The 13999-nt window shown below is 37.8% G+C and overlaps 1 protein-coding gene across 3 annotated transcripts in view; it reads left to right on the forward strand.

Annotated features, from left to right (window-relative positions):
• LOC103944211 (probable ubiquitin-conjugating enzyme E2 24) overlaps nucleotides 1–13999 on the forward strand; it is a 29773-nt gene that overhangs the window by 3429 nt on the left and 12345 nt on the right. The window contains exons 2-10 of one of the 3 annotated variants that reach the window (XR_007260804.1): nucleotides 990–2044; nucleotides 2221–2287; nucleotides 2473–3941; nucleotides 4079–4210; nucleotides 4432–4821; nucleotides 4917–4980; nucleotides 5112–5251; nucleotides 5347–5658; nucleotides 5764–6128. Coding sequence is in view for 2 of the 3 variants with exons in the window: in XM_009354643.3 (XP_009352918.2) it covers nucleotides 2484–3941; nucleotides 4079–4210; nucleotides 4432–4821; nucleotides 4917–4980; nucleotides 5112–5251; nucleotides 5347–5658; nucleotides 5764–6033 (2766 nt within the window). In the remaining variant the exon portion in view is untranslated. Of the gene's footprint in view, nucleotides 1–908; nucleotides 2045–2220; nucleotides 2288–2472; nucleotides 3942–4078; nucleotides 4211–4431; nucleotides 4822–4916; nucleotides 4981–5111; nucleotides 5252–5346; nucleotides 5659–5763; nucleotides 6284–13999 lie in introns of those variants that run through there. The other 2 variants (XM_009354643.3, XM_048591181.1) reach the window with 2 other exon arrangements.

The raw sequence follows: 13999 nt of genomic DNA on the forward strand, positions 1-13999 counted from the left end.
TCACACACACACACAATCACTAATGAGTAAGGGCAAAAACGTCATTCCCACGCTATCGGTAAATTATTTCGGAACGGGCTATCACAATTATTTTATTCAATACTAGTTTACCTATTATTTGTACATGTAATAATAAAATGTGCCCAATATATATGATGATACATACAAAATAAAATACCTACACAATGAAAAAATGTTATTTGATTCAAAATTAATGTACTTGCAAAATAAAGCATTGTATTTTATTCAAGATTAATTTACCTATTATTTGTACATATATCTTATAATAATAAAATGTGCCAAATATATGTAATAATACATGGAAAATAAATTACCTACAAAATAAAAGAATGTTATTTGATTCAATATTAATTTACCTACAGAATATATGTTATTTGCTCACCATAAATTTAAATATAGGTATATGTTATTTGAGCTTATGGTAGTAATATATACATTTGAAGTATATATGTGTGCGTTAGGGGTGATAATATGTGCAATAATTATATTTTTTTATTGTAATTAAGGGGAGTAATAACATTTATTGATTTTATTTTGAATGTCATGTGGCACAAATTGTAAATATTTTGTAATAATAAGTCAATTACTTCTATACTTAAAATTTAGGTTTTGTTTGGATGTTTATAATTAGGTGGGTTTTTGTTTAGGAAATAAAAGTTGCAATGGTCTATATCTAGAGAACCGTTTTGTTAATGGTTACAGAAGATAGCAAAAAACAAAATAGTAACAATACGCATCCAGAAAAAGAGCACATGCTAAAGATGCAAAATTTCCATAAGATACTAAAGTACTTTGGTTTGGTTGTTTCACAAAGATGCTAAATCTTTAACAATTTGAGGCATCCTTTCACGCACGGGGAACTAAAGCGATTAGTAAAAAGTAACATATTCTGTTTTCTGCATCTACTCGTATTCTCGAACCTTTTCCCCTCTAACTTTCACACTAAAAAAGAAAGGTGACTCTTGCAGGTTCACAGAAGCTCTTATCACTGTTGGCCTTGAAAAGTGGCTATTTTGTATATTTCTTAGAGTTTTTGCAGATATTAAGGTAGTGTTGTTGCTGAAGTATCATACTGTTTATAGAAGCTCTCAAGATCTTATACTGTTTATAGAAGCTCTCAAGATCTTTCTCGGTGAAGGTTGTTCTACCTGTCTGAGAGATGATGCAGTCTTTGGCTGAACTGCAGTAAACCAAGCGTAAAGACATACTTCTGTTAGGTGGATTGAACTTTGTTGGTCTCATTTCTGCATTCTATTGGTTAGTTCAGCTCGGCTAACCTCCTTTGGCAGTAGATAATTCCTGACAGAAACTTCGGCTTCCTTTTGGGGCACATCTCCTGTGTGCATGTCTCTATATATATTATATCAACTAGTTCAGCTCTCTTGAGCAGATCTCCTTTGGCAAAAGTTACTGAAGTTCCCTTTCGTTGGCTGACTTCCTATCGTAGTGGATTAGAAGAGTGCTTCTTTTGTTGACTTGTCATCAATTTATCTCAAACTCCAGTGTTTCTTTAGGGCCGATCTCCTTTGGCATTCTCCTCGCTATTTCGGCAAGCTTCACCTCAACCTCTGAGAAAGATCTCATCTGCCAGTTGCAATCCATTGATAATTCTGCAGTTGGGAAAATCTCCCTTTTGAAGTTCTTCTGGGTAATTGGTTGTAGTCAAAAGTTCACCCCTCCGATCGGGCAAATCTTCTTTGGTACTCGGAGTCCTTTGTTGACTCATGCTACCCTTGTAGGGCAAATCTCCTTTGGCATTTGGAGTCCTCGTAGCGTCCTGTTATCCCTCCCTCTATAGGGCAAATCTCCTTTGGCATTAGATCTCCAGTTTTAGTGGTCAAAGTACCCTACTGGAGATATCCCTATCAAATATCAACTGGAAAAGTGTACGGCAAATCTGTTTATCACAGAGGATGTTGTGGCAATAATCATCATTTCATCCTTTGGAGACTACACACATCCCTGTCGGAGTTCAAGATAAGCTCAGATTGTCACGGTGTTAAGATTCATTCTGCCCCAGAAGGTATGTAGTCGACATTACTACTGTACTATCTATTTACATTTATTGTTTGTTTCCAACATATTTCTAATTTGTGTTAGACTTCAAATAAATCCTAAGTTGCAGAAATAAAATGTACTTAGTTCTGATTTGTGTGCTTTCTATGGCAATTGATTTTAAAAAGATCCTTTGTTTTGCAGTTCAGTGAAGATTAACCAAGTTTCTCAGACGGCTTGTAATTTAATCTGTTCCCATTTTGCAGTTGAGGTGAGAAATCCTGCACCGCGGACTCTTTACTCTTTTCATTCATTTGATTTTGGATTTATTTTGTGTTATCTTGTAATCATGTTTTATATGTACATGTATACATGCATCAACGTAAATAGATTTGCAAACATACTTCTATTCATATTTTTGACATCGAACTGAGATGTATGGTTATCTTCCCATAGGCATCTGAACGATGAATGCAATCCTCAGTGACTCGGATTGGGAGAGTTTTAGTGAGAGTGGTAGTAGTATGGATCAATATGAAAATGAATCTTTCTATGGCGGGCATGCGAGCAGCATCTTGTCCAGCCTGGAGGCTTCCATTGGGAAAATTGATGATTTTCTCTCGTTTGAGAGGGGATTCATATATGGAGACATGGTATGCTCCGTAAGAGATCCATCTGGGCAGATGGGCAGAGTAGTTGGGATTAATATGTTCGTTGATTTGGAGAGTGTTAAGGGACACATAATAAAAGATGTCAACTCCAATAACCTATCAAAGATCCGCTCCATTTCGGTGGGGGATTATGTTGTTTGTGGTCCATGGCTTGGAAGGGTGCATAGAGTGGTTGACCATGTTATGGTTGTATTTGATGATGGAACAGAGTATGAGGTCACTGCTGTGGATCAAGAGAAGCTCTTGCCCATTTCTCCAAACCTACTTGAAGATCCACAGTACCCATATTATCCAGGACAGAAAGTGCAGGTCAGACTCTCAACCGCTTCCAAATCAACTAGATGGTTATGCAGTAACTGGAGGGAAAATCAAGTCGAGGGAACCGTTTGTTCTGTGGAAGGAGGTTTGGTGTATGTTGATTGGCTTGCCTCTGTTCTCATGGGTTGTGATTTGAAATTGCCTGCTCCTCCACGTGTGCTGGATCCGAAAAAGTTGAATGTGTTGTCATGTTTCTCTCATGTAAACTGGCAGCTTGGTGACTGGTGTATGCTTCAAGTTGCTGACGATAAAGCTGTCATGGAGCAGGATTTTCATAATGCATCTACTTGTGAGATGAATAACAAGCCCAAGATATCAGGAAGAGGATTTAGGAGAAGAACCACAGATTCAAAATTCGAAGAAATCTTTGTCATCATAAAGACAAGGACCAAGGTTGACGTGGCGTGGCAAGATGGAAGCCACTCTTTGGGATTAGATTCACAGACACTAGTTCCAGTCAGCGTTGTAAATGATCATGAATTTTGGCCTGAACAGTTTGTCCTGGAAAAGGGCACTGGCGATGATCCACACATGTCTAGCAGCCAAAAATGGGGTGTCGTGAAGGGTGTGGATGCAAACGAGCATACAGTAAAGGTGCAATGGAAAACTATCCCTGCACCTAAAGAAAATTACTCTGAGGGAAAACAGATGGAGGAAATTGTGAGCGCTTATGAACTAGTTGAGCACCCAGATTACTCCTACTCTTTTGGAGATTATGTGTTCAGGTTGGTCCAGAATCAGTTTGATGAACAAGCGAATAAAAACTATCTGCTCACAAAGATTGACATGAGCGAGGAAGCTGCTTCTGAAAAAAAGGACTGCGGTGGGGATCAAGAGGATTACACTGATAAATGTTACCTATCTCACATTGGAAATGTTATGGGCTTCAAGGATGGAGCTGTGGAAGTGAGATGGGCTACTGGTATTACAGGCAAGGTATAAATTAAGCCGTCCTTACTGGTTTTTTGTTTATTCATCATTCTGTGTGTAAGATGATTTCCTGCTGACTCTGGTTTCCCCTTAAATTTTGATAGTCATGTCATGTTTAAGTTTTCTGTTGGTCATTGTTACAGGTGGCCCCTAATGAAATTTTCCGGTTTGACAAACATGAAGGTTCAGCTGCAATTCCTACAGAAGATGACATCGAAGACTTGTACCGAGAGATGATTCAAAATGCAAAGCAACCTTCTAACCAGAAGGGAAAGGTAGAGCTCTCTCTCTCTTTTTTCTTTTTTCGGTTTTCAATTCATTGGGTGCCAAGTGTTTTTGAAACATTAGGTGTATATGAAGTTTATGGAATGTTTGATTTTTTGGGTTTTCAATAAACTAGACATTATTGCTTCCCATAAACTCTGAAATTCCATGGAGGAAGCCTGTATTTTCTGCATTTTCCTTGCAACAAGCTAAACGACATTTTTATGTTCAGGATTCATTGAATTTGGATGATGGTGGCAAAGATTACACAAGGGAGTCTAGTTCCTCTTTCCTTCCTCAAGCTGCCATTGGAGTTTTCAAAAGCATAGCTGCGAGTCTTTTTGGATCCCATGAGTCTGCACCACTTTCAGGTCCTTCGTCATCAGCCTGTATTTCTGAAATTGGAAATCAATCTGAGATTTCCCATGAGAAAGGAATAGCGGAAACTTGTGACCTCTTTGCTGAGCAACAGTCAACGACTGAGCTGGAGAGGTTTGAGGAGAAGAGCTTTCCACATTCAAAAGCTAATGAGAGTGCTGATCAGTTTAGGCAGTTTGACATAGTTGCTGATTGCACCGACCACCATTTTCATGGTGCTAACAAGGAGTTGGCATTATCTCAGGTTAGAAACATGATAATATTTCCCATAAACATACCATTTCATATATTCGTATAGCAGAGTTAGTCGTGATTTTTATCTGTTCGGTTCCGTAATAGGTGAAAAGAGGCTGGATGAAAAAGGTTCAACAAGAGTGGAGCATCTTCGAGAAAGATCTGCCTGGTTAGCACTTCATCTGTTTTTAAAGTTTAATTTGTAATAGTTTTCATTGGTAACACAAGAGATATTCTTATGCAAAGTGCTTTTGAACATCTTTAGAAGAACAACACTAACTTAACTTCACCCATCAACAGAACAAATCTATGTCCGCGCCTTCGAGGAAAGGATGGATCTACTGCGATCAGCCATTGTTGGTGCACCTGGAACTCCATATCATGATGGGCTTTTCTTCTTTGATATTTATCTTCCACCCGAGTATCCTCATGAACCGCCTGTAAGTACTTGCATGTGTTTGTGCAGTTCTAAAATTTTACATTGATGCTTATCATCGTGAGTGCTAATGCATGTCAATCTTGAAATTTTATGTAGATGGTACACTATAGTTCTGGTGGGCTACGTGTCAACCCTAACTTGTACGAGTCCGGAAAGGTCTGTCTCAGTCTCCTTAATACATGGATGGGCACAGGCACTGAAGTTTGGAATCCAGGGAGCTCCACCATTCTTCAAGTTCTTCTCTCCCTTCAAGCCCTCGTGCTTAACGACAAGCCATATTTCAATGAAGCTGGGTATGATCAACAGATGGGAAGAACCCAAGGAGAGAAAAACTCCGTAAGCTACAACGAAAATGCATTCCTGATGACATGCAAGTCCATGCTGTATACACTCCAAAAGCCACCTAAGGTACAGTGCTTGATTCTGGATTCTCATTAGGTTTTCCTTTCTGTTTTAATTAGTAGTGCAATATGTTTGTTTGGTATACATGGTAACTTAGTAATGTTGATGCAGCATTTTGAGGAGCTTGTTATCGAACACTTCACTCGGCGCTCCCAAAATATTCTAACGGCGTGTAAGGAGTATATGGACGGGGCTCCAGTAGGGTGTGCTATTGATTTCCAGAAAACTGAAGATAAACACAGTAAGGGAAGCTCTACCGGGTTCAAAATCATGCTCTCTAAGCTATTTCCAAAATTGGTTGAGGCACTTTCCAGCAAGGGAATTGACTGCAACCGGTTCATGGGGCCGGAGAAATGCACATGGTGCAAAATTGTAATTTAAAGGTACCCAGCGAAGGTATTCCTGTCATGTGTGTAAATAAGTCCATATGCTTTCAATGTGTGCTTGCTGTAAGATTGCTCATGTAAATTAGTCTGGTTGTTTACCCAAAAAGAAAATTGGGGTGGGGAGAGAGAGAGAGAGAATCCATGGTGGTTTGCATGTGTATAAAAAATGGGTTTCTGATGAATCAGTAATATAGTATGCCGTGCTTACAGAATTTGTGAAATAAAAAGCAAGAGTTGTGTTGGAAGTTAGTTGCCAAGAAAAAGAAGTACCATTTTTCTCTCCGCATTTTACAGGTTTGAGGTGATTTTTAAAGGGTGGTGTTAACCAGACATCCATTTTTACTTCTCACATATTCCATTTAATCTGGCAACAGATCGAATGAAAGATTAATGGGTAAAAATTAATAAGTGTATGTGAGAAGTAAAAAGGGGTGTGTGAACAACACTACCCTTTTTTTTTTAAATGGACCATGAGGTTTCAATTTTCTCAAGTTGTACCAAGACGTTTGAGATTGTATCAATTTACACATTTTGTTTATTTGAACATCAATCCTCCATTAAATTGATAAGCTATTGAGTCAATGTATTACAAATGTGGCTTACAAGTCAACTCAATTACAAGTTTTATACTCATCAAGTCATCAATTTAATGAATATTAAAATAATTGATTAAACAAAAATGCATAAATCATTATAATTTCAAAACTTTTTAAGTTGCAATATAAGAAAATTAAAATCTCATGGCTCTGTGGGATTAGATTCACATGCATTAGTTTAGTAAACGTTGTAGATGATCATGAATTTTGGCCCCAACAGTTTGTCCTGGAAAAGGGTACTTGTGATGAAAAAAATCACATGGGAAATTCTTGCACTAGGAAGAAAAGGCCACACATGCTAAAAGAAACACTACAATTCTACAATTATAGACTTATCGTAAATAATATACAATTCATTAGTCACAGAGAACTCACATTGAACCAATACGAAAGATAAAAATAACACTCATGAAGACTAAACCTTGCAAGCCAAAGAACTATCGTAAAGTTACCACAAGGAAGGCACCAATCACCTTCTGGTGATCTTACCATCCTCAACAAAGAAGTCTTGCTATGAGCCACCTAACAAACATTGACAGATGCCAACAAATGTTGCTCTCGTCGTCTACAGAGCAAGATAGCGATCACTATACCAAATAGGATCTCTTCGAGAGAGTGAAAGAACCACAACCAGTCGATGAAGGATTGTCGAAGATAAGGTAGGGGACAAAGGATGTTTCTCTCTTGGCCTCCAGACAAACCAATGATTATATGTCCTCGTTCGTAAGACACTGTAATGTGCAAAACCAATCAACCATTAGGAGTTGATGATGGAATTAAGGTCTAACTAATTGGTTGTTACCTTCTTTGTCTCAGCCAATGCCTTGAAATGTCTAAGCACCTCGCCAAATTTGTTTTCGTCCAGATCATGACCAAGCTGAATAATAATACCAAAAAACCAATTAATTAGTATTACTAATGAGAAAAAGATTTACCAATAATTTTAGACAACAAAAATAAAAATAAAAACCTGCAAGAGGCGAGACTTCAAACCATGACGATCACTGTAACAAAAAGGAGAGAGAAAAAAAATATTTTTTAAGTTTCCAATCAATTGTTTTATTCAACTTGGTGTACCAGATCATGTTCTCATCAAAATCTGATGGACGCAAGTATTGTATTGGATATATATGCCAGGTGTATTGAATGTATGCTAGGTCAATTAAAGATTGCCACATAAGCAGCAGCTTAAGACATAGACCATTGGTTGGTGAACTGTATATATAGAGTAATAGTTACTTGTATTAGATAAGTTTTTCAGTTGTAATAACAGTTTTTGAGATATCAGAAATATATCTTTCTTCTTCTCTAAGTTTCTTCGTGCTCTTCAATTCTACAATCCTTTCATGAAGGTTAAGATGGTATCAGAGCTTGAATCGCTTGCTCGCTCTTGGTGCTGGGTTAATTTTCCGCTGCTCACTTGAAGTTTGATGGTGATTTCGTTCCCTTTTCCTCTGTTATTTGGTGCGATATAGCTGTACAGTCTTGCAGTTCTTGATGTTTGTAAATTTTTTTTTTCTGAAATTGATGAATGTTTGCAAGGTGTTGCACAAGGCTTGCAATCATCCATCCCAGCCTTATGTATAAGATCCGTGACATACTTGGCTTGGTTAACAAAAATATCACCATTAGGCTTGTATTCCACTTGAAGTCCCAAAAAATAGGCCAATTTTCCCATGTCTTTGAGATCAAAGACTGCACCTAAAGTGTCTATCACAGATTGAACCAGGATAGAGCTAGATCCTGTGATGATTATATCATCATTGTACAACAACAGAATGACCACATCATCACGACTCTGCTTCACAAACAAACTGGAATCTGAGAGTGATGCTTGAAACCCCACTGCTTGCAAGTAACTGGTGAATTTATCATTCCAAGCCCTAGGGGCTTGTTTAAGCCCATGTAAAGACTTGACTAACTTACAAACATGTGTAGGGTAATCAGGATGCACAAAACCTCTAGGCTGTGTCATATAAACCTCCTCTTGCAAATCACCATGAAGGAATGCATTTTTGACATCCAGCTGCCTAAGCTCCCATTTATGTGTTGCAGCTAAAGCTAAGACCAAACGCACAGTGGTATGCCTAACCACTGGACTAAAAGTCTCTTTGTAGTCCAAACCTTTCTGTTGACTAAAACCTTGAGCAACAAGCCTAGCCTTGTATCTAGATATTGTACCATCAGAGTTCCTTTTAATTTTATAGACCCACTTACTGCCTATAACATTTTTTTCAGACGAAGAAAGGACAAGAACCCAAGTACCTTGAGTTTGGAGTGCGTCAAATTCTTCCTGCATGGCAACCTGCCATTGAGGAATCTGAGAAGCTTGTTTAAATGTAGTAGGTTCTGAAGCATCAACAATATCAGCAACAAATGTAAACCCTCCAGAAAAGGGACTATCTTCACTTAAAATTAAGGACTGCACTTCAGGAAAATTGGCAGTGAGAGCGGAATAATCCTGTCTTGAAATAGTACCAGTTTTCAATCTAGTTTGAATGCCCTGTGGTAGAGAATCAGATTGTGAAGAAATAGCAATTGGAGAAGCAAGACTTGGTAAAACAACCTGAAGCTGACTGGATTGGAGGACAGGCAACATTGGGGTAGAATTGGAAAGAGTAGCATTTGAACTATTTGTAGCACTGGAGGCAAAGTCCTGAGATGATGATGATAACCTGTGAGAACTATCAGTAGCTGAAGTTGATGTAGATGAGTGATTGAACTGATGGGAAGACTCAGTGTGAGGTATAGATGCTGGAGAAGGCAGTGTAACAATTATAGGCCTTGAACTCTGTAGGGCAGGAGATTGAGATTGAATAGAACTCTGGATAGGCTCTAAATCCTTATAAGGAAAACAATTTTCATCATATAATACATGCCTTGAAATAATCACCTTGCCAGTCACTATATTATAGCAAAGAGCACCCTTATATCCAGAAGAATAACCTAGAAATACACATTGTGTGGACCTAGGTTGTAACTTATGAATATTATAGGGCCTCAAGTAAGGATAAATGGCAGATCCGAATACTCTCAATGATCCCAACTCAGGTTGCTGACCAAACAACTTACTAAACGGAGAGTCCATCTTGAGTATCTTACATGGCATTCGATTGATGAGAAAGACAGCATGTGCAACCTCATAAAACCAAAACGTGTGTGGAAGCTTAGCAACAGATAAAAGAGTAATTGCTGTTTCAATGAGATGCCTGTGTTTCCTTTCGCCAATCCATTCTGCTGAGGTGTGTAGGGACAAGATATATGATGCAATATTCCATTATTATCCAGATAAGTCTTAAAGACAGTGCTCATAAACTCACCACCACCATCAGTTTGTAAGATCTTAATTCTAGCATGAAACTGATTGTCAACATACGCACAAAATTTGAGAAACGTACCAAAAACTTCAGCTTTATTCATTAACGGGAATATCCATACAAACCTAGTGGCTTCATCTATAAAGGACACATAGTATCGATAGCCTTCCAGAGAAATAGTAGGAGATGGTCCCCAAACATCACTATGAATTTTGTAAAATGGGATATCAACTTTATCTATCCTGTCTAAGAAAGGTAATCTGCTCATTTTCCCACTTATACAATGTGAACAGATACTAGCATTATCATCAGTAGTACAAGAAACATTAGACTGCTTAAGCATAGTAGCTAAAATGTCATTGGATGGATGACCCAATCTCTGATGCCACACACTATAGGAGTTTGGTTGGAGCATTGCAATATCTAACCTTCACTAGGCCAGATATTGCTTTTGCTGTTAATACTGTCTGTCAATACATGAACTCACCAACAGATGTTCATTTTGGTATGGTTAAACGTATTTTACGATTTCTGCAAGGGACTCTCCGTTGTGGTCTTACATATACATCAGGGACTTCCATGGCATTGTCTGCATTCAGTGATTTAGACTGGGCTGCCGATCTCAACACTCGACGGTCTATCACAGGTTATGTTGTTTATTTGGGGGAAAATCCAATATCTTGGCAATCAAAGAAGCAAGCTTCTGTGTCAAGGAGTTCTACAGAGGCAGAGTATAGGGCTCTTGCACATACAGCTGCTGATATAGCATGGATCAGGCTTATTCTTCGAGATGTCCACCAGTTCCTGTCCTCACCTCCCTTAATTCATTGTGATAATCAGTCGGCCATAGCACTTAGCTTGAATCCAGTTCAGCATTCTCGGATCAAACATTTGGAAACTGACTTTCATTTTGTTCGTGAGAGGGTACAGAAGGGTGACTTGGTGATTCAGTATGTTTCAACAAAAGATCAGGTGGCTGATGTTCTCACGAAAGGTCTTCATGGTCCTGATTTCCTTCACCACTGTTTCAATCTTAAGCTTGCTTATCCCAGCTAAGATTGAGGGGGGGTATTGGATATATATGCCAGGTGTATTGAATGTATGCTAGGTCAATTAAAGATTGCCACATAAGCAACAGCTTAAGACATAGACCATTGGTTGGTGAACTGTATATATAGAGTAATAGTTACTTGTATTAGATAAGTTTTTCAGTTGTAATAACAGTTTTTGAGATATCAGAAATATATCTTTCTTCTTCTCTAAGTTTCTTCGTGCTCTTCAATTCTACAATCCTTTCATGAAGGTTAAGATATTGAACGATGGCAGTTTCATTAGAATGGACAAAGCCAATATCTTCTGCCGAAATAATCTCGTAGGTACTCTTATTTTTAAGAACTCCATCCTAAAAACACACACAAACACACACGAGATTTCTCTTTATATATACGTATATTTATGAAATAATTCATTGTATATAACTGTTATATCTTTTACTACAAATTAAAATTAACCTGGTGAACTCTACTAGCATGCGAGAAGACGTTGGCTCTCCAACTATAGCCTTATGTAGTTGTATAGAAAGTTCACTGTACTCTTCCACCTAATTATTATTGCTTGTAAAAAGTTTTACCTTACGGAAATTGAATTAGTGAGGAGAATGCCATGGTGTATTCAGAACCAAAGCCAGCTCTCTGTGTGTGTTACACAGCTTGAACTTTGCCCATTTTAAAGGAATAATGTGATCATATCATAATTATACCTGGCAAATATTCAGTAAATTAACAAAAAATAATGCAGAGACTATAGACAGTAGTTATTTTCTGATGTAAAAGTAAAACCGTCAACCATATTTTACCCTAAAGATGGTGGACCTGCTCCAAAAAGCTACCGGAGATCCATAGCGGATCCTGAGGACCTGATTCATCCCTCCCCAGTCGCCTGTCCTACCAGTGAATGATACTTTGCATGGATAGATACAAGGGTGCTTAATGATTTTACTGCCAACAAGTGAAAGAGGAGCCGGAGAGCCTATGTAATTGTAGTTTTCAACTTTATATATCATACTATTCAATTGAAGATGTTCTAAAATTCTATCCAATGATGACCGTTTATGACTTTTTTCATCTATAACTTTCGTTGTATCAGTTGACATGGGAGTCGGAGAGCCTAGTTTCCTGGAAACCAACGGCAAAGTTAATTTTTCAATCCCCTCGTAAGTTTTACTTATGCAAGCGAGAAATTTGTGGCCATGGAAGAACACATCAACAGTACGGTGCATATTTCCGTTGAAGAACTTCATTTCATAATCACTTATTTTAATGGTCTTGCATCCATTGGAGCACTACTCTTTATTGTCATAGCATGGATTAGGAGTGCAAGCTTTGACTGTGATTGTTCTTGCCACATCACACGATATTAAAATGTAATCTCACTAACATTATTTCACATTACGCTTTTCATTATAGAGGTTATAAAAAATACAAAATGGTGGTTTCAAATAATTTAACATTTGCTTGTTAGGACTCTATGCTGAAGACATAGTATAAACTCCAACATATCATACATTTATTATATGCATACATTTTTTTTAAGACAACCTCAACCTCGATGGTAAGTATTATATACATACATACTTTTCACTTTTTTCATTTAAATAAACGATAGGATAATCTAATTTAAACAATGGGAAGGAGATTCGAACATGAACCTCGTGTGCAGATATGAACGCTCTTAACCAGCTGAATTACAATTTGCAAGTGCGTTTGTAAGTTGACGGAGGTCTAACATAGGTGTGGGCCCCACCTCTCCCCCGTATGCTTCTTTGGAGAGCATTTCTTGCCTAGCTCTGTGCTATGCTGTGTCATTCCATAGTTTTCGAGGGTCGTCCTACCAGAATGAGGATCCTCTTCGTGAGGACTCTATGGATCCTTGAGAACGGGCACGATATACGATGAATGGACACGATTAGAATATCCCCGGGATCCTCACAAAGAGAATCCGAAGAAGATCCTCATTCGTCCTACCAATCTTTGGACCAGATTTTGAGTCATCTTTTGCAGATGTGTTCATGTTTTAGTTAAATAAAAAATATATATTAAAATTCGATATTTTACCCTAAAGGAATAAAGTGATCATATCATAATTATACCTGGCAAATATTCAGTAAATTAACAAAAAATAATGCAGAGACTATAGACAGTAGTTATTTTCTGATGTAAAAGTAAAACCGTCAACCATATTTTACCCTAAAGATGGTGGACCTGATCCAAAAAGCTACCGGAGATCCAGAGCGGATCCTGAGGACCTGATCCATCCCTCCCCAGTCGCCTGTCCTACCAGTGAATGATACTTTGCATGGACAGATACAAGGGTACTTAATGATTTTACCGCCAACAAGTGAAGAGGACTCGGAGAGCACTACTCTTTATTGTCATAGCATGGATTTGGGGTGCAAGCTTTGACTGTGATTGTTCTTGCCACATCACACGATATTAAAATGTAATCTCACCAGCATTGTTTCACATTACGCTTTTCATTATAGAGGTTACAAAAAATACAAAATGGTGGTTTCAAATAATTTAACATTTGCTTGTTAGGATTCTATGCTGAAAACATAGTATAAACTCCAACATACCATACATTTATTATATACATACATTTTTTTTAAAGAAAACCTCGACCTCGATGGTAAGTATTATATACATACATACATACTTTTCACTTTTTTCATTTAAATAAATGATAGGATAATCTAATTTAAACAATGGGGAGGAGATTCGAACATGAACCTCGGGTGCAGAGATGAATGCTCTTAACCAACTAAGTTACAATTTGCAAGTGCGTTTGTAAGTTGACGGAGGTCTAACATAGGTGTGGGCCCCACCTCTCCCCCGTATGCTTCTTTGGAGAGCATTTCTTGCCTAGCTCTTGTTGGAGAACAATTTAGAAACAATAAAATAACAAAAATACAGAACCGAAATACTTATACTTTATTATTCAAAAATACTTGCAATACAGAATGCAATAACACAATAATTACAAAAAATTA

The sequence above is a fragment of a genome, unplaced genomic scaffold (genome assembly GCF_019419815.1).
Source record: "Pyrus x bretschneideri cultivar Hongxiangsu unplaced genomic scaffold, Pyrus_bretschneideri_v1 Contig33, whole genome shotgun sequence".
Lineage (NCBI taxonomy): Eukaryota > Viridiplantae > Streptophyta > Magnoliopsida > Rosales > Rosaceae > Pyrus > Pyrus x bretschneideri.